Below are 25,839 nucleotides of genomic sequence, written 5' to 3'. Positions count from 1 at the left end.
TTATTCTTCTCCTATTTTTTAAAAATATCTTCCTTCCCCTCGCTTCTCCATTTATTTGAAATCATATAAAACTTCTATTACATTTATAGATTACTCCTCTTTTTATCAACCTGTGTTACATCATCGCCCTTTTTAAAATGGACCAATAAGAGGCTGGGACAGATTGTATGTGATGTGTTCAGTCCATACACGTCCCCTCACAGTCAGGTTGTGCAGCTGTGCAGAGGAGCAGAAGCTGATAATCTGACTGTGTTATCGACTTGTTACTTTCCTCCACCTACCCACATGCACCACACCCTTTCCCTTTGGTCCCCTAAAGGCGATCAGCCATGGAGGTGCTGGACTGAGAGTCGACCTCCACCTGCATGTGGTGATGCTGACGTCTGAAGACGTTGTGCTGTGGTTTATTTTTGAGTTGCAGGCTGCTGTGTAGTCCGTGTGTCAGGCTGTGGCTCTTCATACCAATTGTTTTCAGCTTATTTTGTGTGGTTCTCTTTTGTGTTTCATGAGACTTGGCGGACATGCATGCCATCTTTTTTTTTTTCCACTGGCTGATGATTGACAGCTTTTGATTTTGGTTGGCATTTTTATGCACCGTTAAAAAAGATTCACAGGAAGTGTGGTTAATGTTTCCGTTTGATTTGACGTGTGTGCTTGTGTGTGTTTTCACGCTGGGACATCACCATGCGTACGTGCACAGAAGAGGAGCATGTTTCCATGAGTTTCAAGCACACCCTTCTGTTTTTTTCTCATCTGTGCAAACAGACCTGTCCTGAGTTTTGTTTGTTATCACAGATTCTCTTCTCCCTCCTCACATCCTGCAGCTCTCCCTCTCTCCCGGTCTCTCTCTTACACACAAACTCACACACACACTCACACACTAACCACCACTGGTGTTATTAGGAAGCCCACCAGGGACCAATTTTCCCACATTCCTCCCTTTTCTTCTCACCCTCTGTCGGCTCTGTCTCAGTCCGCTGACTGCTCTCCAGGCACTCTGGGACTCTGGCCTGTCAGTGGGACATAGATTGTTGAGGGTTAGGGGGGGCAGAGATTGAGTGCACATAGTATAGAATAGGCAGTGTGTGTTTGTATGTACAGTATGTGAGTGTGTGTGTGTGTGTGTGTGTGTGTGTGTGTGTGTGTGTGTGTGTGTGTGTGTGTGTGTGTGAGAGCAAGAGGAGACACTGTTGTAGTGTCTTAATTGGCCTGTTTCACAACATAAAGAAAGAAGGGGGGTGGGAGGCAGGCCAGAGAGATGGAGCAGGTGGGTTCAGGAAATCAACAGGAAGATGTGTGTGTGTGTGTGTGTGTGTGTGTGTGTGTGTTATTTTCTACCTGCATACATGTTTTTTTAGTGGAGCACCTTTTCTCTCCAGTGAGGTTTGTATTGTCTCTGTATAATGAAAGAATACTTGTGTTTTTGTTTGCATGTTTGTGAACGGCCTGTGTTTTACAGTGCATACATCTGTGCATACATCTCTAGATATGTGAGAAAAAAATGTGCCTTACTGAGTTATGTTAAAGTAACTGTAACACTGTGTGATCTTCAGGGGTGTGATCAATCCCATTGGGGGTGTGAAGGGGGGTCGGACAGCACCCCTGCAGAGTGTCTCTGTGGCAGAGGGCCACTCCAAGCCCGTGCTGTGTGTGGATGCTACAGATGAGCTGCTGTTCACTGGATCCAAAGGTACCGCTCACTCTCTTACTTCACTGTAGGCTCTTTTATTTGGGGATAATTCACTTATATGGTCTTCATGAGTGTGTATACTCCTACAAATGGGATTTTTATAGCTCTTTTAAATCAGTCTCATTCACTTTCAAACAAAAAATAAGATGACTTAAAAATTGTTTCCTTTAAATATTTACACCATGAAAGTTTAGTTCTGGAACTATTCTGGAAAATATGTTTATAAGCCATCTTCCTAAGAGTGATGCGAAGATTAAGAACACCCTTGTGTCCGTGTGTTAAAGGGGAAATCCGCCCCTGGAAAAAGCCTCTGTCAGTCAAAGCTGGTGTTCTCTGTAATCGATAGAAGCAATAATGTTTCAGATTGGTGCCATAGCTGTGGAGAAAGTTGTACAAACAGCTCGTGGTTTCGCACGTTCTATATTCCTACAACACCCAGTGTGCATTGTGCCCCTCCCTCTGAAAGGAATGGCCAAGTGAGACACACTGGCAATGGCTCAGAGCGCTACAGAATCCGAAATACGACGAGAATATACCGGTGGATTGTCTAAAAAATCTTCAGGTCTGCAGTCTACATTTCAAACCTGACGATTTTGAACGAGACATGACATCGGAGGCGGGCGTCCTAGATTGAGGAAGTGTAGTTTAGCAAACTCCCTGGCCTCTGTCAGATGACGCGTTTTACGTAGTCTGGCGGAGGTTTTCAAGGGTCCATTGGAGAAGCGGATAGCATCCTCCAAAGGCACAGAGGGAAATTGCATTTTTTTTTTTACCATAATGGCATTAGCTCCCCATAATAGCATGATAGGACTGAGGTTGAAAATCGGCGAACTGGCCCTTTAAGTAGAGAGCTGGTACCAGGTTGTTAGCCTAGCTTAGCATATAAGCTGGAAAAAGGGAAAAACTGCTAGCCTGTTTGTTTGTTGTTTGTTTTATCTGTTAAGGATGAAAAGTAAGTTCAGTGAATGTTGTTGTTTGACATTTGTACAAATAAAGATTTAGAGGTTCTGAGGGCAGATTTTGTTACCTTTTCACAGAGCCAGGTTGAATCAATAGTCAATTTCCTCTGCTCTTTTTCCCAGCTAGGGTCAAAATAAAGACCTAATGCTCAGCTAGGACTAGCATAAACTTTTATTCCATTGTAGTTTTATCATATTTAAAAGTCAAAATTCTGACCATGATAGCAAAAATAATAGATTGTGTCTCCTCAAACTTTGTTCAGAGTATTTAAACTGCCCTTTTGTCCTCCTCCAGATCGTACCTGTAAGATGTGGAACCTGGTGACAGGTCAGGAGATCGTCACCCTCAAAGGCCACCCAAACAACGTTGTGTCAGTCAAATATTGTCCCGCCTCCTGCCTGGTCTTCTCTGTCTCCACCTCTTACATCAAGGTGTGGGACATCCGCGACTCTGCCAAGTGTATCCGCACGCTCACGTGAGTTCCTCTCCTGCAACTAGCCAGATGAAACATTTTAGAATAAATCCGACTAAATATTTACTCCAATTGTTATCTCATTGTTGTCTGTTCCCTTACAGTTCATCAGGGCAGGTGGTCTCAGGTGACGCGTGTGCAGGCACCACCACCCGCACGATAACCTTCGCACAGGGCGAGTGTCAGATCAACCAGATAGCCCTCAACCCGTCAGGATCTGTGCTGTATGCTGCTGCTGGAAACATTGTTCGCATGTGGGACCTCAACAGGTGCGTTTAACTTTGAATGAAAGTATTCAGTCTTTCATATATATGCAGTAAGTCACTCCCATATTCATTCATGCTGATCTTTAACATCTAGCAAGTGAAAACACACATGGACATCTGTGTCTAAAAGAATTTAGAGCTGGCTTTAATCAGCCAAAGAGCCGGTTAACCTGATCTGACTGCAGACATGAAAAAGGCTGTCAAATAAAAAGAACAGGACCTCAGCGCTGACGATATCAAGTCTGAACACGAGCAGGTTTTTTACAAGGCACGATGTCTGATATCATGCGGGAACACCATCTTCTCCTCAGTCTTTACACTTCCAGAGGGAAATGATTAACAGATTGGACCAGACAGTTTACGCTAAGGGCCTCAGACCAATTTAATGATGCATAACAACCCCCAGAAATGAAAAATGAATGTATTAAACTGCTCTTCAGTATCATCCCTGCCTTTGGCGCTGCTGTGTCTCAGCAGTTTTACTCTAGAGACACAAAGTGATTTCATTCAGTGAAACTGGCAACTTGAAAATCAGATTCTCGTAAGTAATGAATTTCACAGACTTTTGCTCCGCCTCCTTTTCTGCGCGTCTGTGAATGTGTGTGTGCTTAGGATGCAAGCGATGGGGAAGCTGACAGGCCACATCGGCTCGGTCATGTGTCTGACAGTGGGGCAGTCTCTGCTGGGCAAAGACCAAGTCATCACCGGCTCTAAAGACCATTATGTCAAGGTACCACACACACTCTCACCTTTTCAGACTTAACCTCAGTGTCACAGAGGCAGACACGTTAATCACTGTCTTTTGGTCTCTCTTCAGGTGTTTGACGTGGCAGAGGGAACCATGGGTAATGTAGGTCCAGCTCATAACTTTGAGCCGCCCCATTATGACGGCATCGAGTGTTTGGCTGTACACGGAGATGTGCTGTTCAGCGGGTCGAGGGACAACGGCATCAAAAAATGGGATTTGGAGCAGCAGGAGCTCACTCAGGTGTGTGTCTGCATGTTAAATGTGCGTTTTCATTAAATTTGTGTAAATAATGAAGGAGGGACTTTTTCCTAAAGCATAAAATGTTCTCTAACCGAGCTGAAGACTTGCCTACATTCCCTAGGAGTTATCAGAATTAAAGCTAAATTTGTGTGATGATCCTACAGAGTATGTGCAGTCAGCAGGGTCAAATTAAGCAGGAAGCAGGATGATATTATATCACGAATGTAGAGCTCTTACATCAAAGTTTAAAACCCTGTCGGTGCTCCAGTTCTGCTCCTAACATTATGAGTCGTGAGCCTGCAGGTAGAAACATGCAGAGTCCATCGTTCTCTGAGACTATTTATTCATGACCTCTTGACCCTCGTCATCCTGTGAGCAGAGCCTCTGTTTCCATATGGAATACAGTATTCACTGCAGATAGAGTGCTAACAGTGTAAATTAAGATTACTGTCGGGGAATGATTCTTGTTAGTGAGGAAGCCATGTTTTAAAGACAGCTGCTCTGGTTCATTAAAGGGGGGGTATTATGCTACTTTCAAGATTCATATTTCACGCTGTGATGCCTGTGGAGTAGCTTAGCATAATTTACAGTTAAAAAAAACTCCTAATTTTTCTCAAACTGGTGCTCTGTGCAGGCCCTCATACATCCTCTGCCTGAAACGACTCAGTCAGCTCTGTCCCTTTAAGAAACCCCGCCCCTACAAGCCCGCTGTCTTCTGATTAGCCAACTTGTCGAGCAGAGCCGTTGAGCAGAGTGGTGGAGTGAAATAAAATTCAGAGGCAGGCTGAGCTGCTGGGTGGGCGTGTCCTTGAACTGTGCCAGGGGCAGAAAGTTCTGCTGTGTCTTGGGAAGATGCCCAAATATAGAGTTCCTCCACTTTGTGACATCACAAAGTGAAGCATCTGGAGAAGTCTGTCTGAAAGCGTTCACAGCAGCCTTTTTTTGCAGGGGATTACTCCAACATACGTTTACCTACAGATTTGAAACTTCACACACATTTAGTCTGGGCGTCCAACACTGTAACATTATATGTATGTCTTAAAATGTCAAACAGCATAATACCTCCTCTTTAAGTAACAACACTAAAGAGTCTACAGTCAGGCTTGCAGCAAGCTGTACAAATTTTAGCTCATTTGTAATGCCAGACTGTGAGCCTTCTCCAGCTGAGGATTATAAATAGCTGATGTTTAGCAGATATAGTGTTTACCATGTTCAGCATCTTAGCTTAGCCTCATCAGAGTCAAAACAACAGTAAGTTGGCAAAAAATAAGGAATTTGAAGACATTTTTCAAGCATCTAAGACGTTGTGATTAGACTTTTTTTCCCTCTCTGTTTTCAGAAATTCTGGTATTTTATTTATTCATAGAATTAAACTTTTAGTCTTAGAAAGTCTTTAATTGGTGCACCTTTCTAGACTTTCCTTCAGTCATCCAACTTAGAAAAGTCACGTTGAAACAGAGGTCTGAAACCAGTCTGTGTTGTAGTTACATGCTCATTAAAAAGAGGTTACACACAGACTTGTGTACTATACAGCACCCAGGTGTTACAGCCCTGGTCGTGACTGTGTCGTACTCCGACGCTGGCTCGGCAGTGACAGTGAAAAGCATTGCGGCAGCCAGTTGAGCGTTCAGTTGCTGGACAGCTCCCTTTATGTCTGCTTTTACCCCGAGTGTTTCTCACTGTGGAGTGTTGTCATGTGTAATGTGGCTGAAAAGTGCTGTGTCAACACGAGGCCGTTAGAGCCTAAACGCATCACAGCCACAGGTGCCAAAGAAGAAAGTTTCTCTGTGTGTGTGTGTGTGTGTGTGCGTTGACTTCTCTGCTGCCTCTTGTGTATCCTCTCTTCCCTGCATATGCTAATAATGCATAATAATAATGCACCTCGTGGGCAGATGTGGTTTGCTCATTTGCATACTCGGTAATATGCATATTAAGCGGCCCCTTCCCAAGTTGTTTGCATAGCTTCTGTTTAGCCTTCATGTAACAGAGAAAGCAAAAGCATTAGACGTTATTATTTCCATTCAAAGGTTGAAGTAAATCAACTCTGTCTGTGTTGTGGTCTGCGGCATGTGACCTGCACCTCATTTGTGAAGCAGCCAACACAACCCCTTTTACAGCCTCTCTAGCTCTGTAGTCTCTGTCTAATTATGTAATAGGATCAAATTGTGGCTTGGGGTGTAATAGACTATATTACAGCAGCCTCTGAAAGTCCTCCGGAGTTGCTGCTGCGAGCTGTTCTGCTCCGACCCCGCGCTTAAAACGCATACGTGTGTTTCTTGGGAGAACACTTGAAGCAATTTGTTTATAATTACTCAGCACTGTGGTTTAAGGATTCCCAGCTGCTTGATAAATATTTCATAAACCTTCCTAAAAGCAATTTCAAGTTTGCATGTTTTACTGGTTTGTCAACATGCTTATGCAACTCTTACTGCAGTGCGATGGTGCTGTTCGGAGGTGTTGGAAAGCAATAACACTTCTGGTGTAAGGTTGTTAAGGATGTGAGGTGGATGAGAACTCTCTCTTTGTATTGTGTAATAGCTCTTCAACGTCTCAACCTCTTGCCTTCCTCAAGGGATTCCAATTTCTCAACCTTTTCTGGTCTAAAGAAGCCAACTGTCCATGGAAAAACTCTGCTGACCCCACGAATGGGAGGGTTGAAACAGCCCTATATTTTAAACCTGTTACGACCCCTGAGACATTATGATTTAAGTTATACCAGTAAAATTACATAAATAGAGTACATAGTTATTTAATGGTAAACATGGCACCGTCGGGATTTGTTCATACGCTGAAAGAAACCATAATCTGTCCTACGTGTTCGACTAAAAGGACTGATCGTATTTAATTTAAAGGAAAAAGTAATCAACTGCATCTCGGTCCACACATAAATTAATAATCTACACATAATTAACAACCTACACATAAATTAACAATATCTACATACATTAATGTCATGGCAAACCGTAATCACTCATGCTAGAGTTACAATAACCAGTGTCTGTGGAACATCAGGAGACGATAAGAAAGCAGCCTGACCCATTTTTAGACTGATTTTTGATATCTGAGAGTTTAAAAATATATCTACATAGTAAATAAATATAAGATGTAAACTTCAATGTCTATGCCTTAAATTTGTTTGTTAAAAAAATGGGGTTTAGCTGGTTTAGCTCAGATGGTAGAGCAGGCACCCCAAGTACAGAGGCTACAGTCCTCGAAGCACGAACGCAGGTTTGACTCCTGGTCTGCTGTTAAGTCACTATCTCAGATCAGAAATACTTTATTAATCCCCGGGGGGAAATTCAGGAAGGGTTATCTATCGCTGAATGAGGCAACACAATGGTGATTGAGCCAACGGCCCACTGATGAAAGCCTGTGCATTTACAGAATTGCAGACTGGGTGTCTGTGGTGACTTTCGTGGAAAGCAATCACAAGCGGCGCCCAGTTAGTGACGTGTTTTTCATCACCCAGCAGTGGTTGGTCTGCCAGAGAGGGTATGCGGCTGCTTTTCCGGTCTCTGCAGGTGTTGCGAGTAAACAGTAATCTACTATGGCTGAACAAACAAAGAAAAGATCGATGACTACAGATACAACTTCAAAAATAAGTGAAAATCCAAAGAAAAAGAACAAATTCGACGCTCAAATGAAGGCAAACAGTCTAAAAAGGAAAGCGACCGTCAGCGAGGAAAATCAAGAGTTACAACCGTTTACAACCAGAGCCAACCGTGGACGTCCAGATATGAGGGCACAGCTTATCGCCATAAGGTGGTGCTAAAGGGAACGAAACAGAGATCTTCGAGATTATCACTTTAAAGAAAACAAAAATGGACGAAGATATGTCCTGGGCAGGATGTTTACCAATTGAACAGTTCAATCTCTTTGCTCTCTGGTGGACACACTTTGTCAGTAGAAACTGCTTCCAAATTACCTCAGAAACATAATTGCATTTCTGTACTGACATTTCCTGTGACTTACTTACTGGAAAATGGTAAATGGACTGCACTTATATACCGCTTTTCCCGTGTTGTGATCACTCAAAGTGCTTTTACACTTCATGTCACATTAACCCTTTCACACACACATATTCACACATTAAAGGTAGAGGCTGCTCGGTAAAGTGCCCAGCTGTCAATCAGTACTTATCGCGTTCACACAATGATAGCTATTGGATTAATTTGGAGTTCAGTGTCTTGCCCAAGGACACTTCGACATGTAGACTGAGCGAACTGGGGATCGAACCACCAACCTTCCAATGAGAGACGACCGACTCTACCACTGAGCCACAGTATTAAGCTATAATGGCATAAAGCTAATATGTAAATTGACATTTTTCCTTGTAGCTCTAATAGAGAACAGACAAAATTGACTGATTTCATTGTGTCATGAGAATAAAATCCTTGTTTCCTGCAGTGAAAGACTCTTTCAGGCAGGAAAGACACATACCAGCTAAAGGCAAGTTTTCCACCAGAGCATATATCTTTAAAAATAAACCCTTAAACCAAAAACATTGGAGCAGCAGAAACCTCTGGAGGGTGTCACTGCTGCAAGCTGTCAAGAACACATTTAGACATGTGGACTGCAGCTACAAGATGATCAATGAAACTACAGAGAAGGACGGAAAATGGCCTCTTAGACCATCAAATTGTACTCATTTGACGAGGCTGATGCTCAAGATTGGACTTGCTCTAGCAGCAGGAGTTCATGTTGTCTGTAACATACAAACACCTTTTCCACCTGTCTGTATTTACTCATGGAAACAGTTTACTGTTTGTTCCTAAATGAACCGCATCAGCAGGAGAAAGTGTCATCTCAAATCATATTGTATTAGTTCGACTGTGAATCAGACATCCTTAAGAGCTACTGAGTCATACTGTACTACTGTATACTTTGAATATTCACCTTTGTATATTCAAAGCAGTGTGACACCTGTGCTAGGTTATATGCTAGACAGCAAATTACAGACATTTGGACAGTATTTATATTACTCTTCACTCAGACAACAACTAGCTGTGTTTCAGGATGAAATTACCTTCACTATATTAATACTGATTTCCTTTTTGGCTCAGACAGCTGAAGAAGAAAAACAAATGCCTATTAAAACGTTATTGTGGTTACAGCTAATCTCAAAATGAAACAAATAATTAATGATAGAAACAAGCAAACAGAACGCAACAGGAGAAAGTAGATAAAAGTTATCTTCCTGTGCAGAACAAAATGAATCTGCAGCTCAGTCAGTTCAGATAAATGAAAAAGAAGTGAGAGGAGCTGAATGAATAAGTGGTGGTTCTTTAAGGTCATATAGAGATTATATATGTTTAGAGAGATGGAATTACTCATAACACCCTCACACTGTGACAAATAGCTGCTGTTTAATGTTAAATAAGGACAAATGAAGTACTTCTGACGCTTTCTACAAACTTTCATGATTCCACACAAATGTTCGCCTTGTATTTAGCCTTGATGAGCTTCTTCTTTCCTGTTGCTTTATGAATGAGCAGCTCCTGTCATTGTTATAATCTTCAGTAAACACAAGACAGAAGGATGGATTCTCAGTCCATGAATCACGTTTGAAGCTATTGTAACATATTGAACGCACAGACACATGAGCTAAGAATAACTCCCGCATTGAAGCTAAATACAGCATTAGTCTCGCTTGTATGTTGCCTAGCAACAATGAGCATTTTCCATTCAAACAATATACTGCCTTACTGAAGTTGATTTACATCCATTAAAAATGAGGCATCGCACTGCTAATTTAAGACACAATAACCCAGATGACGTTACGTTACTCAAACGAGCTGTTTTGTCTTTCTCTCTGCTTTGACTCCACAGCAAATCCCCAACGCCCATAAGGACTGGGTGTGCGCTCTGGCGTTCGTCCCGGGCCGGCCCATGCTGCTGAGCGCCTGTCGGGGCGGCATGCTGAAGGTATGGAACGTCGACAACTTCACCCCCATAGGAGAGGTCAGAGGTCACGACAGCCCCATTAACGCCATATGTACCAACTCGAGACAGATCTTCACTGCTTCCAGGTAACAAATAAATGTGGACTTCACCTTTTTTTTTTGGAATACTGTAAATCATCTGTTATGTGTTCTCCATCCGTCCAGCATCCTGATGATGTCATAAAGGGATTACTGAGCAAAAACACTCATTTAGATAATTGCCTATTTTAAGAGTGAAAGAAAGTTTTTATGTTTTGATAAATGTAAATTATTTACGATAACTAATTCAACAAATTTCTTCATGAAAGTGTGCACATATTCAAGTACCATCAGCTTTGAACTGAATCATACACAAGCAATGGATTGTTAAGAAATTATCACAAACACATCAATGATGATTATGTTTCAAAGGTGAATGTCTCTTCATTTTAATTAATATTAATAAATAATACACTTTCCACAGCTGCTGTAGATATTCATTATTACACGACTGTGTTAAATACTTGATTCTGACTGGTAAGTTACAGCATTCCGAGGTATGCTATATATTGCTAACAGACCGTTGCTATGAAGAACATACCGTTGCTAGGGATTCAGATCTAATCACACAATCCGGAACTGTAATCACATCAATACACCTAAAGAAGTCTGGTAAATTTGACGTCGGCTTGTTTACAGAGGGAAAAAGGAAAAGAGACGAAAACAGCGAAGAAAAAGCGATAAAGGCTAATCGCGGCAAAAACCGTAGGCTACGACAGCGACAGTCATATCAGCTAGCCTAGCTTGTTTAAGAAGGCTAGAGTTAACCGTTGCTATGGACACAGCTCTCACTGTGAGTGTAACGGACTGTTTTTAGATGAAAAATGGAAATATAATCATTTTTAAATTTATAAAATAATTTCCAAATCAATATGTTGTGTCAAATAATTTATTTCGTAGGTAGAACAGTAGGAGAGAAGCTCACTATACCTTATCCCTTATATATACCAATGGGTGGTTATCAGCTGCTGAAAGTAGTCCCAAAGAAATCATCTGTTTCCTTCTGTTTGAGTAACATTTGCTTAGAACTACAGTTCCCAGCTGTTTGAGGAAATGAATAGTTGGTCTTTATGAAAAGAAAAAGAAAACTTGACTCAAATTTTAAGATTTAAATCTTCAGTTGGAACAAATGGGCTGAGAGCTGAGTGACCTAGACAGGGTAGGGAGGTCAGAAAGTATGGAGACATGAACTTCCATTAAGTGCTTTTTTGTTTTTTGGTCTTTTCATAAAAATCATAGACAATTAAAAAAAAGGAATTTAGATGTTTTAAGAACTCAAGAACATGCTTTTATTTTAAGTGCACTCGTATAGAGAGAAAAAAAATGTCTGCTCTTCTACAAAGATGTTTCCTTTTCTGAGTGAAATACTGGATTATGATTCACGCTTGCTTCATCTCATGCTACATCTGCAGGTGTGCGTCAGCCTTGTGTTTCTCAAAGTGTCAAACTACTCCCTGTTTTATGAGATCATTGCTTCAATAGAATGAGATCATGCGTGTTGACTGTGTTTATGTGTGGGACATTCTACAGTGTCTTCGGATTTCCCACATAAATTTGACTCACTTCGTACCCAACTGGTGGGCTTTCACTGAAGTTGACTAACTTTCTACTCCTTCTCCTTCCTGTCTTCTCTTGCATCATCACTTCATCTCCTGCTGTTCTTCTGTCATCCTTTGTGGACAATTCTCTCCTCTTGTTTGGTCTCTCGAACTTCTCTCCTCCTGTTCCTCAACCTCATCTTCCTCCTCCTCCTCTCCTCCCCCCTCCCGGTTGTTAACCGCAGTGACTGCAGGGTGAAGTTGTGGAGCTATGTGCCAGGTTTGACCCCGTGTCTTCCTCGACGGGTCCTTGCCATCAAGGGCCGAGCCACCAGCCTCCCATGATTGCCTCCTCTCCACTCACCAACCCTCCCTCCCTCTGGTACTCTCTTAACTAATTTCATCCTTCTTTCCCCAGCCGCCGTTCTTTCTCCTTTTCTTTTATATTTCTTTACCTTGGTGCTAACCAAACATTTGTGTTTGCTTCTGTTCTCTTTCTATTCCCCTCTCCATTTAAGCTCCAACTCTTTTGTATTTATTTTCTTCTCTTTTTTATTCTTTTGCCTTTTCACATGCTGCCTTTTGGCTCAGTAAAACTTCTATTTTAAGGTTTTATCATTGTTAACGGTTCATTTGCAGACCTCTGCCTCCACCAAAACAAACAGCTTCTCATTGACGGAACAAATGACTCATAGTTCTGCTCGGAAAAACTTTGTTTCCTCATGTCTACAAATCCAGTCTGTCTGTGTGCATGTTGTTTTTCTTAAAGTTAGACATTTTGCGAAATTAGATTTTACTTTTTCACCAAAGTCAGATTTGAATATCAATAACACTGCCATTTCTCCCTGTGCAATATAAGGCTACAACCAGCACACAGTTAGCTTAGCATAATACTGAAAGCGATGTTTTTAACCCTTAAGTGTATTGGGATTAGCAAAATGATGTGTAGTTTGTAAATGTGTGAGGTTACAAAATGATGGTAGATGGATTTAGGTTGGAAGTAAGCTAGCTGTTTTCTTATTTTACCAATCTTTATGCTAAGCTAAGCTAGAAAGAAGAACAGGGAGAACTGAAGCATGGCATCAACATTGTACAGAATCCACTCAACTGCCTTTCAGCATCTCCTTACTGCCTTTCAGCATCTCCTTACCAAAGTGCACAGCTAACTTTATATACAGTGTTAAAGCCCCCCTCCAGTGAAAATCAACTGTTTAACCTTATAAAGTCTCCATGTGGTGTTCTTCATGTGCTACAAGACATATCAGGGACAACATGAGCAGTCATCTCAATGGCTGGGCCTGTCTGCTTTTAAACTGCAGTGTACCAAGGACAGGCTGAACAACACGTTTTCAGATGGCAGGTTTGAGACGTCACAAACCTGAGGAGCCAATCCCGTTAATGGACGGGGTCATTTTTGCAAACTCACTCCTCACTGCTAACGTTAACGTTACTACTACTAATTGCTACATTTCAAGCTAGCAAAGTTTCAACAAGTTGCCACTAAACGATGGCAGAGACGTGTTTTATTTTCACACTTGAGGGGGCGTTTGTACATGCACATAGTGGCAAGGACTGTGCAGACTTTTAATGAGGGAGAAGGAGGAGATGCCTTGGGAGGATTTTTACAAGGTAATTAAATGCATTTTAAACAGAACATGAAGCTGTATGTTATATTGCCTAACTGACCAGTGTAAGGTGTTATAACTAGCCTTGTGGGAACGTGCAGGAAAGTGACAGAGAGGTCGGTTCGATTTTCTTGTTCCGAAGTTTTGAAACATACAAACTTCTTCCCCACTGCTCTGAGAAGGCAAAGAGGTGTTTTCATTTACTGACATGATGGAGAGGGGTCTTTAAAGTGTGTGGGCATGTCTGTGTGTGTGTGTGAAGTTTACTTTTAAGTCAATCTTTCATGTTGTGTCTGATGTACAATGGGTTGTTTTGAAAGAGAAGAATACTTGATTGATGTTACGTTATTTTCTCTCTTTGTTGTTTTCTTCCTTTGCTCATCATTCTACCCTCTCTCCCTTTCTCTCTGTCTCTCTCTCTCTATAGTGACAAGACAGTGAAGATCTGGTCTTCAAAGGTGTGGAGGAAGAGGTGACAACCGAAGTGACAGAGGTTCCTTTTTATCGGCCATCTTGCTTGAGGTGCTAAACTCAAGCAACAAGACACTGAAAACACAGTTTCCAAGGCAATCAAGGTGTTTTTTTTTCCTTTGTCAATGTGCAACATGAGAAAGTGGAGTCTGAATATTTATTCAAAGGCAAAAAACTATTTGCCTTTCAGATTTTTTTTTTTTACTGCCAATTTGAAAGTGCCATTCAGGTGTGATGCTACTGGGACATGATAAATCCGGCTCCTCGGCTGTGGATGCACCAGGCAGAACAATTCCTCTCTTGACATGAAAACTACCACAGCCCGGTATTAAAAAGAAAAGAAAAGTGTCCTTCTGTTCTTTCAGCAACGTTTCAGAACCCTCGAGGAACAGCGGGAAAGACTTTGGTGTTCATGTATCTCTTATCTGACAGCGAAGACACAGGAGGAATTCAAATCTGAGAGGGACTTTTGTTCCTCTATTCAGGACTGTTAGGTTCATGGAGTCATGACTGTTGTGATGCTGAACACATTGGAGGGTCATGTGTTCATCATGGTGGATGATCAATAGGAAGTTCTTGACTTCGTGTAAAATATGACTGAAAAAAAACCCACCGCTTTATTTTCTGTTTTTACTGGAACTCTTTTCGATCACTTTTAGTTCCCTCAGTTCATCACTGAAACTTCATCGCGTTGTACACGTCGTGTTTTTAATGACTTTTATTTATTTATTATTTTCCCTACCTCAGTTGTTTTGTACTTTGGCGTAAGGTGGGAGGGAACATTTTTACGGGTCTCTGTGTTCAAACACCGGGTGCTAGACATTTTGATGCCTGGCGCTTCATCTCTGCGTGGATGTGTCCTCTGTGGCCCCCGGGCTATCAGCCTGTCTAGCTGCTGACCTTGCAAACAGGAAAGCACACGTCCAGTAGCACCACTAAGGTAGCGCCGCCCCCGGAGGAATCTCACTGGATTGTATTATTTGCGTTGTGAAGAGCTAACCACAGCAAAAATAAAAAAAGAACGACCCCTGCAGATGCACATGATACGCATACCTACAGCACACACTCCTTACACATTTGAGAGTCAGGTGCTCCATTGAGGCCAAAGCGCCAGATCTCTATCTCTTCTATCCTACAGTTTGTGCCATTTATTCTCCACACATATGTTAATAGGAGCCCCACCCGTCCCCCCGCCTGCTTTCCGCTCCCCTCTGATCTTTAAGGTTAACGACTGTCTCAGTCTGACCAGCCTTACTGAAGAGTCCCCCTCCTTCCCAGCTCCTGAACTTCTCTGGGAATCATTTTTAATTAGAGGTCTCGCAGCTCTACCGGCTGCTTTTCAGGCGAGATTACTCGGGTGAAAGTAGGTCATAACTGAGCGGGGATTTCTTATTAAAATCCCAGTTTTCTTCCACCCACTATTTGCTGCTACATTTAAAGGCAGGAGGAAACTTCCTGTCCCCGTGCACTGATGTACAAATCTGTTTATGTGGCAAATTATGTGTGTGGGCAAACACGCGCATATGCTCCAACTGTGGACACACACAAACACAAGATTTCAGTGGATGTTTCAGTTATCCATCTTGCCTGATAGGTCCTGGCATCCCTCACTGTGTTGATTTAGTGTCTCTTTAATGAAGCAGATTCAGCACTGCGGCACTCCACAGACACACACACACACAAACACATGCCTACAGGCAACAGTAATAACCCAAGTCTTAAAAGTCAGTTCAATTATCTTTTTGTTCTCTGATGCTTCTGGATATAGATATTAGCAAGCCTTCACATCAATTTCAGCTTATGAGCTTGGGTTTTTTTGTGTCGGTTGAAAATAATTTAAAAGCTTTTTGTCTTACCGCCTGAACACCTTTTCTGTCTGTTAGTGTCACAACATCACAGTTGAGCTTCGTGCAGCTCTGAAATCTCACTCTTAACGTTGAAAACGAACAGAATACTTTTTGCTGATTTAGTGCACTTTTCCTTATAAAAGACCCAGAATCATATGTAGTTTAATTAAACAAAGCTTGAAGCACAAAACCACAGTTGAAGGTGCTAAAGCTGGTTAACACTTTCTACATACTTACTTGCAAATTCTCCCTTTTTAAGAGGGAGCATGTGCTGCTGATGGCTGATGTCGCCAACATAAGTTTGAAGCTGCTTACACTCTCCAAAAGCAATTTTACGGGCTTTGGTTTTTATGTTTAAGGGAGGGAGGGGGTTGAATGCAAATGTGTGGATGGGGTTCTTGGTCTTAATATTTTGCTACAGTTAGAATCTCAGGTTAAGGTTGAAGGATATTATAAGTTATAGTTTAGTAATTACTTGACCCTGTGAATTTAGGTAGCTCTTTGAATCAACCAAATGCCTTGTTTGAGAGATTTTTTTTTTTACTTTGCGAAAAAAAAAGGTACTATCGACGTACCAACCCATTTTGTAAAAGACACATACATGTTTTGTTTTTTCGCATTTGACTCCCTTTACCTATTATCTATGTACTGTGCTTTTTTTTTGAACAAATGTACACATCTTGAATGACATCTTCCCAATCTGATCAAAGCTAAAAGTCTTGCAACTTTGAGGAGATATGCACTGATTTTTGACCATAATTACTTGTTCAAAAGATGTATGAAATATGATAATTGTACAGTAGTTGAGCCAAAAAAAATTGGAGTGAGCGGTACATATTGTGGTCAGTGGGAAAATTTACCTTTTCAATATAGTCTGTTAAGTACTTGACTTTTAATAAGACTCCACTGGGCCCTTCAGTGTACACTATGTATTTATCTGTGCTAATTAGCCAAACTGACCCTGCTCAGTGGCTCTGTGGTGGGTTTCATGTGATAGCAATGCTAAGACAGCCTATCTCTGTTTTTACTTTTCTCTTCTCCAGACTACTTGTCCACCGTATTCACACGGCAGCCAATATCGTCTGACAGTGTGCTCAGGGTGTGAAGCTAAAATGCTGTTTTCATCTGGTACTGCTGTGTTCAAAGTTTGTTAATTCAGTAAACAACAGAAATCTAAATAGTTATAATTTCACTGCTTCTTAATTGATTAGCAACTGAAGAGACAATTTATTAAATCCAACAGCTAAAGTTAGCATTCAACCACTTCCTTGCTAACACCACTGTTTAATAGTTTTACCAGGCACAACAAGAAACCAATATTTCTAGCTAATGATGATAGCTTACTAAATTCATGTTAGCTAGGAATAGACTGAATGCTTACATTAGCTGTTGTGTCTTAGCTGTCCTTATGAGTTCACAAATAAGTTGTTCTGTATGTTGTTTTGTTAAACTCATTAGCTACCAACAGTTAAGTAAAAACAGCTAATGTTAGCATTCAAATAACACTTGATTAGCTAACATTACCGTTAGCTTGGAAGTAGCGCCTTTACTAGGCTACCTATTGTGTCTATCAAACAGTAGTTTTAGCTAGAAAGTGGTGAAGAAAGTCGCTGCTGTCTAAATGTAGCTTATGTGTTATCAAAGATGTTTAAACTTGAAATATGGTGGGATGTCTTTCCAAAATGTGTCTATCCATTGTCTTATTAGTAGCTGAACAATTAAGAAGTTGTAAATTGATAACAATTTGTCATATTCAGTGTTATACGGTTTGCAAACATGAAACGCAGCAGTACAACAGAATTGTAGCTTCCCGCCCTGAGCGTGACGTCAGGGGAAAATGGCTGCCATGTAAATATGGTGGATGGCTAAAGTTGGTCTTATAATACTGTAGCTTTAGCTCTCTCTTAGGTGCTTGTACATTTGCTTAGAGATGCATGTAAGTGGGGCTCATCGACTGAGTGATTGGACATCTCAAGTTTCAGAAATTGAGTAGACAATTAATTCCAACTGGTTTTGTCAATAAGACGTGATTGGATTTGCATAAAAGGATTTGGTAAATTGTTTGGATTATGAAGCGTTAGCATGTTGCGTGCTTCACAAAAGATGCTTGCTTGGAAGATTAATTCCAACCAAGCAGATCGCCCAAAAATTATCAGGTCTTGAATCAGCCCCACCCAAAGTTAACCAAAGGTTGTAGGCTAGCATTAAGCCGATGTGAGCGCCACTTCATTTATTGCTGACGTGTATATAGGTGTGTCATAGCTTTTTTAGTATTATAGGGAGTTGTGGAGTTTAACTGACAGTTCTCATCAACTGGCCTCGGAGTAAACTCTGCAAGTTAGGATTAACATGCACTTTGGATTTTGAACACTGCTGTGAATACTCTGTCAACTGTTTTCCAAACATGTAAAAAGCCTAGTTTTAGACTTAGTTTACAAAGACAGACTTTTAGAGTCCCTAATGAGGCTCAAAGCACTGAAATTGTACTGAAAACAACACATCTGTTTAGCTCTACCGTAGGTTTAGAAATCAATGATATTAATGTTTGTGATGCGGTTTGTAACATAGCAGTCGAGACAGAGAAAGACAGCGCCCAGTATGTCCCTGCCTTTAAAGTCCCGTTTTAATAGCAGACGTTCCCTGAGAATGAGAACTTTCACTCTGACAGAGCAGCAGGCTCACCTTTGTGGACGCTCAGGAGAGTCGATCTCATTTCTTATTTCCCTGGCTGTCTGCTGGCATTTTTCTTAATATTGCTGACCACAAACAGGTCATATTACACTATGAAAAATATAATCAGAGACACAGGATAACGAGATCCAACTTTAATCTACAAACCTGTTGTGGGTTCCTGTTGATCCTGTTAGAATTTGGTTTTAAATCTAAATATCACTTGAAGCTGATAACTTGCCTTGTCTTTAAAGCTACTATGTCTGTAAAATGGCAAAATGGCATGTTGTAAATTTTAGACTATGATGCCTCCCAGTAGTATTAAAAAAAAAAAAAAAAAAAGGGCGACGAAGCACCCACAGATCTCATCTCGGGACACTGAATGAATTGATAATTTGCGAAGCCCCGCCCCCAGGCTGTTACTGTTGCTACACCTGTCAAGCTTGCAAGTAATTTATGCAGTTTACAAAAAAATAATGCAGGATTAGCCAATCTAAATATGCAATATCTTTGCTCATATTTGAGCCCTATGCTGTTTCAGAAAAAATTCAAACCTTAATTGGGCAGCCGCGCAACGCTACAATTGGACGATACCTGTTTGGGGACGGGTTTCAGAAGGGGTTCTCACAGAAATGGAAAAATAACAATGTATAGTGTTTGTATTCAGTACGTCTGGTACTGTATATAGACAGATCCCATCGGAGGGTCAAGCTGCCAGTCAAACTGATTGTGTGATTACCACCTTTAGCATTTCCAGCCCAGCCCAGCCAAAACATCTAAAGACTACTACAAGGAAGATTCAGTAGTCGGCGTCTAAGCTTCAGCTAGTGCCTCAGCCAACAGGCCATACTGCCTTACAAGAACAGAATGTGTATGTAGGACTTTAATAATCATCACTTTAATATCCTGAATCTGTAACAGACCTCTTCTGAGGATTGTAGATTGTCCTACAGGCGACGTCTCTGCTCGCTTTATCAGTACGGCTGAAAAGACTTTGCCTCAGGCTGCTGAGGGGATGAAAACGCTTTTAGACACAATGCAGAGGGCTGCTGATCAAGAGGGCACTTCACTGCTATCACACACCAACACAACACACGTCTCTGCAGCTTCTCAAGTAAGGGTTTCTCCAGGTGTGTGTTGTAACATGGATCTCGCATATTCTAACACAACATGTGGCAGTGTCTGTGAAATATGTACTCATGGGACATAAATGCAGGGTCAAAGGTCATTTGTGCCTTTTATTGCACAGACTACTCCCTCTTAAATGAGTGTAAATGTGTGTACAGTTTTTTTTTATATGACAATGTGCATGTGACCAAGCCATGTAAAATATCTGACTGTAAATAATGTAAGTAAATATTTAAGGAAGGATCCAACGTTCCCTCAAGACAATAAATAAGTTAAAACAACCGTCATTTCTGTCTTCTGGTTTGATGAATCCAGATCAGATCTTATTCTATATTATATAGCAGACAAAGTCATCTGATTGGACAAGAGGCATTCCATGAGTGCTGATATAGAGTACAACAGCACTGTGACTGATTATGTATCACCACCTCAGGTAGTGAGGTTCTGAAAACAGCTAATGAACATTGCAGCAGTTCAGTCTTCGCCTAAATTAATCAAGTTTGTTCCTCTTAATCAGAAAGGCGACAAAAGCAACTGTCAACAGACTTATTTCACTAGTTGTGATAAAACATACAAACAAGTGTATAGAACACAAAGTAGCTGGTCTGATGTAACGTGCAGACACACAAAGTAGCAAGAGTGAAGAAAAATGTTTAAACTGGTTGGCAACAGTCAATTTACATTAAAATTGTGGAACTAGTTGTGTTGGTGGAGGAAAATGAGTTATTAAGTAAGCCGAAAAAATGATTTGTTATTACTTTCTTCTACTATAAAACACTTGTAGAACAGAGGCCTGTATTACAAAGCAGAATTTGCAGTTAGGTCACCACAGTAACATTTGCTGCTCCTACCACCTTATCTGCTCGGAGCAGGCTATGTTGGAGACAAGAGATCACTCTGTACTAAACTCTACCAACAGACCAATCAGGTCTCTTGATTCAAGAGCTCTGTGAGCAGAGCGTGAGAGGGAGGAGGGGGAGAGAGCAGTAAAACACTTCCACTTTACCTTATGACTTTTCATATCAAATATTTATGACAGCTATTCATGGTGCTTTACTGATATACATCTACAACAGGGTCTAATAAAACTGAAGCCTTGCACTTGTTGTGCTTAAAAGATATACAAGTAAGCCTTCTTACCTCTTTAAATTGTGGTCTTACATTTGTTCGCTCAATAAGTCGGTTTGATTACTTTCAAACAAGTTACTTTCCTTTCGTAGTAAAGGCCTCTGTTGTATAAAAGCAATATCACACTTGAGGTCGTGCTGTTGTACTGAATATCTGCACGCTGTGATTGTCTTTGGCACTCAGCCTGAAGCGTTGTGCCTATAACCAAGTCACAGCCGTGCTGATATTCAGTACAACAGAGCTGCCTCTCGTGTGTCGTTGCGTAATTGATTTTTACTGTTTGATTTTGAGGAAATTACACTTCTGTGATTATTTAAATCAAAAAAATGTCTATCACCATTTGGATCACTTAGCGCTTGATTTTTTGTCTGAAGACAAAGCAGTCATTTAATGATCCTTTACCTTGCACATGGACAGAGTTGACTGATCATTCAGGCTAACACACAAACGGGTTGTAACGGATGAGATGGAGACGTGGGGAGGTGTTTTTCAGGGCTGGAGATACACACTCAGAACTCATACATCTTCATTTCCTTTGCAAACTCTGATCATTAACTTGAGTCGAGCTCCGCTTGTCCCAGCAGCGACGGGAGACGCAGGCACTGTGATGTACGACGGCCATTACCGCCTCCGAGGAGGTAAAAACCATTTGAAAGTGCCAGTCACAAACAAATAAACATCCATACACAAACGCTGTCACGTCCCAGCTGTATGGGCTCCATCTGCTCTCCCTCCATATGATCAACTCTGGAAATTTCATTTGGACATCTCTGTCTGTTTGAGTGCACGTCAACGCTTCAGTAAGTCTGTTCTCACTTGCTGATCCATCAATCTTTGTCCCACTCTTTCAATCACACTGTAAGTATTAAAGTCTTTTTGAAATGTGGCCACGGATGGAACAATAAACACCCATGTTCATTTTGCTTCCTGGTGAGTCAGTTAAAATGGATTTAACTGCAGTATAACAAGCAAAAATATCATATCCTAGGGACAGCGATGTCAGTGGGTCAGTTGGTTGGTCCACCAGTTTAATGACTGTGTTTAATTTTCCTAAGAACATCATTAGTAAATGTGGTGATGAATTCGTCAAGCACTGACATCAGTTTGTCTAATTCTTTGGTTTCCATGAACACAGTTTTATGCACATTTTGATGGATTAAATTACGAAAAGGACAACACTTCTTCCAACATACCTCCATAAAATTATCACTGACTCTGCATTTCCCCTTTAATATTATGGGTTGTTTCAGCGCCTGTCAAGTGGTTGTGTTTCTTTTACTGCCTGAAACTTTAAATCTTAACGTCACCTCTTGTCACTGCTTTTTTTAAAGACACAGTCAGCTATTTTAAGTTCTGACAAACCCGCTGTACCTCTCCAGGATCAACCAGCATACAAAGTTCAGGACTACAGTAGCTGGTGGTCAGTTCAGGCAGCTAGATTTCAGATATCAGATATTTAACTAAAGTTGAAGCTCCTGTGAGGAACTTTTGGTTTGTGTTGATTTTGGCGCCCCCTGTGGACAAAGGCGTACCTCTTATCTCTCTGCTGATTTTGTCCTGTACACGCTTAAGTGGTGTTATTTTAACACAAAATCTCATCCTGCTTTCTTTAACAGCCTTTAACATATGTATCACTTTAAATTTGGGCCCTGGAAAATGTAAACAAAGGCAGCGTGCAGTTAATCACTTCGTCTGACACCTACCCCCCGCCAGCAGTTTCAGGCATTAAAAATAACAATATAAAAATAATCAATCTTGCTGAAGGTCTGGTTTGCTTTTGTAGGTCAAATAGAGTGATCAGAATTAATTTCAGTCTGTTTAATAACCAATGAAAAACTCCTCACAGGAGCTTTAAGAAGGAGCAAAACACTTAACCTATCAGCAAAGACGACTACATATGAATACTCATGTGGCTCTGAATGCTGCATGTAAACAGACAAGAACATGTCCCCATACTGTAAATCATCCCAGCTTACCTCGGTGATAATAATGTATTTCAACACTCACATTACGTTTACAGGTTGTGTCTGCTGCCACTAATAGCCCCCCCCCAAAAAAGTTGATGCAGGTTTATGCTATTGAAAATTTTATAATTGACTATTAATTTTAACGTCCTATGTTGTTTGATTCAGTCACAGCTTGAGTAACAACTGCCTTGAATGTTAGTGACATTAACTGCAGGTAATGAACCACAGTAGATATCAAAACATTAACTTTGCATTATGACAAAGTAAAACAAATCTGCAATTTGGAGTGCTCAGGGGAATTACTGATGCCTGAAACCCTCAGACTGTTATCTTCACTTCAGCCCAACAACTTATTTTTTTACTGTGTCTTTAAAGTAATAATCTCGAAGATTTTCATTTAAATAAATGTCTGGTAAATCACTAACTATCGCCAAATGAGGTAACATGATGGTGATTAGGCCCATGGCCCACTGATGAAAGCCTTTGCATTTGCAGAATTATGGACTGGGTGGGCGACATTTGTTGAAAAAAATCACAAGCGGCGCCCAGTTAGTGACGAGTTTCCATCAGTCAGCAGTGGTTGGTCTGCCAGAGAGGGTAGGCGGAGCTTAGCGGCTGCTTTTCCGGTCTCTGCAAGTGTTGCGAGTAAACAGTAATCTAGTATGGCTGAACAAACAAAGAAAGATGGATGAATACAGATACAACTTCAAAAATAAGTGAAAATCCAAAGAAAAAGAAACAAATTGGACGCTCAGATGAAGGCAAAAGGAAAGCGACCGTCAGCGAGGAAAATCAAGGGTTACAACCAGAGCCAACCGTGGACGTCACACATGCAACACTGCCTGGATATCTGTGAAGTGTGCTCCCGCCTTTATGGTTTATCGCCATAGGTGCCGCCAAAGAGAACGAAACGAAACTGAGACCAGCTGTCTGCAAAAACATGACTGCTGCAACTGTATCAGGAGTTACGTGTCTAATGTGTTATAACTCTACAGTATATACACCTGTCACTTTTACCTACAACTCCCTAATTTTCATACATCTGTTTAGTCACATTTTATTCATCTTATTCAATTTGTATGTAGGGCTGCACAGTGGTGCAGTGGTTAGCGAAGTCACCTCATAGCTAGAAGGTTCTTTGTTCAAATCCCAATTCGGACGTAGTGGGCCTTTCTATGTGGAGTGTGCACGTTCTGTGACTCTAAAATTGCCTGTAGGTGTGAAAAGTTGATAGGCTCCAGCCTGCAAACCTGAACAGTTAAGTGGTATAGATGGAAGGATGGAATTTGTATTTACTTCTTATTTTAGTTTATCTTTATTGAGTATTGCTCTTGAGTAGACTGATAATTAGCAGCATCATGGAAACAGGTTTGAATTTAGAAAAGTATCGAGATGATAGATGAACAAGTGGAAGTCATTCGGCTAAGAGGCTGAAGAACACTGAAATAGGCGATGATTGTGCATTACAGGCTCAGAAAAAGGTTCAATAGGAGATGTTTGGTTTGACCATAAAGGAGATAAAGAAGCTAAACAACGCTTGTCAACGAATGTGATTTACCTTATATCCTACATAACTTCTATAAGAAGAGGAACAAAGGCAGAGACACTGTGAGAGGCACAAACACAGTCAGAGCAGGCACATGGCTCAAAGAGGATTTCTGCGCCGAGGGAAGTCATAAAAAATCATCAAAAAAAATCCCTACTGTTCCTCTGATACACACAGCGACCGCCGAACAAAGCCTTGGACTATCAACTAAATAGCATGCTCTAATCCCATTATAGTCTCCCTCTTTGAGTCCAGTTTCACACCGCACACACACGCTTCCACATCACAGGGACACAGTCATTCATGAACATGGGGGATAATTAATAAACACAAAGTGTGTTTGTAATGATTTTTTTTTTTTATGAGGGAGAATTGCAGGCAATTTACATGAATGTGTTTTATGTGGTTAGTATTTAATTCATTCAAATATCGGTCACATTCAAGCTGAGGTAGGTATTAGTTATAATAGTGTTTAGTAGCAATAATTTAGCATTCAGTGTAATCATAGAGGTCAATTCTTTCTCTTCTGTTGCTGGAAAACATCTAAGTTCTGAGAAATATGTTTTAATATTTGGACTTAAAATGTAATTACAGTTCAGAAATGAAAGACTCGCTGTGTTCACACCACTCTCAATTTGTTCGGTGAATATGTATCGTAGAAATTGGACGTAGCATCTGGTCTCAACAGTGATGCCAGTGGGGAAGTTCCTTAAACCTCCATTCTTTCTAATTACCACCAGGGGGAGACTCAACTCACAAGTCTATGAGAAAATGACTCATTTTCTCAGGTGATTAATAACCTCAGTAAACTTTTTTTTAATGTGTGCATGGTCTCAATTGCTAGTTTAAAGTCTTCTTCAATACAGCATAATGTTAATTTTGTAAATTAATGTTAAATTATGTGTTAATTATATAACACAGAGTATGGTCTAATTTAAAGTAGGGATAGCTTTAAGGCTAACTGTAATTGACAAGTAGCAACGACATGTGTACCAGGATAAAGATGGAACAACGGTTATCCACCCTTTGTCCAAATATGGTCACTTCTGGTTCCAGAAAAAACAAGATGGTGACGGCCAACATGCCAAACTCGCAGCTTCATTGGCTGACTTCAAGGTGATTACATCCACTTCTTTTAAACAGCCTATGATAAGAAACAGATTACGCCTAATAACACCTCTAAAGCTATCATGCGTTGCCTCTTTTCCTGAATACTTGTTATTAGTTTGCCAAGCTAACCAGCATAGACTCCAGGACGTCATCTACCATATTTGCCAATAGTCTGGCAATTTAGCCTCCACAACATCTTGTGTTTACATTTCAGTATTAGTATAGGTCATAAAATGACACAGATGTATGTTACTTGAGCTTTAGAGATGCTGGGAGGATGATGTTGTAGCCTTTCAGACAAAATAAAGCTAGCTGTTTAATCTGTTTCCTGATGTGTTAAGCTAAGCTAACTGGCTGCTATGTTCCATACAGACATGAGAATTGTATATCTTTTCATCTAACTCTTAGCAGGTTACATGTGAATTAACAGACCAAGTAGAAAACTTTGTGCA

At 40.8% G+C, this 25,839-nt stretch overlaps 1 protein-coding gene across 2 annotated transcripts in view; it reads left to right on the top strand.

Annotated features, from left to right (window-relative positions):
- kif21b (kinesin family member 21B) overlaps positions 1-19,923 on the top strand; it is a 65,802-nt gene extending 45,879 nt beyond the window's left edge. For both annotated transcript variants that reach the window (XM_069677593.1, XM_069677592.1), the window contains 7 exons: positions 1,554-1,690; positions 2,945-3,125; positions 3,227-3,391; positions 4,001-4,118; positions 4,206-4,376; positions 10,206-10,405; positions 13,948-19,923. In XM_069677593.1, coding sequence (XP_069533694.1) covers positions 1,554-1,690; positions 2,945-3,125; positions 3,227-3,391; positions 4,001-4,118; positions 4,206-4,376; positions 10,206-10,405; positions 13,948-13,996 — 1,021 coding nt within the window. In that variant the 3' untranslated portion in view covers positions 13,997-19,923. The remainder of the gene's footprint in view (positions 1-1,553; positions 1,691-2,944; positions 3,126-3,226; positions 3,392-4,000; positions 4,119-4,205; positions 4,377-10,205; positions 10,406-13,947) is intronic.
- The last annotated feature ends 5,916 nt before the right edge of the window (positions 19,924-25,839 follow it).

The sequence above is a fragment of the Semicossyphus pulcher genome, unplaced genomic scaffold (genome assembly GCF_022749685.1).
Source record: "Semicossyphus pulcher isolate SPU_LCO1_2020_fin unplaced genomic scaffold, fSemPul1.0.p SCAF_3, whole genome shotgun sequence".
In the NCBI taxonomy this organism is placed as follows: Eukaryota; Metazoa; Chordata; class Actinopteri; order Labriformes; family Labridae; genus Semicossyphus; species Semicossyphus pulcher.
This window is presented reverse-complemented; position numbering and strand designations above follow the sequence as displayed.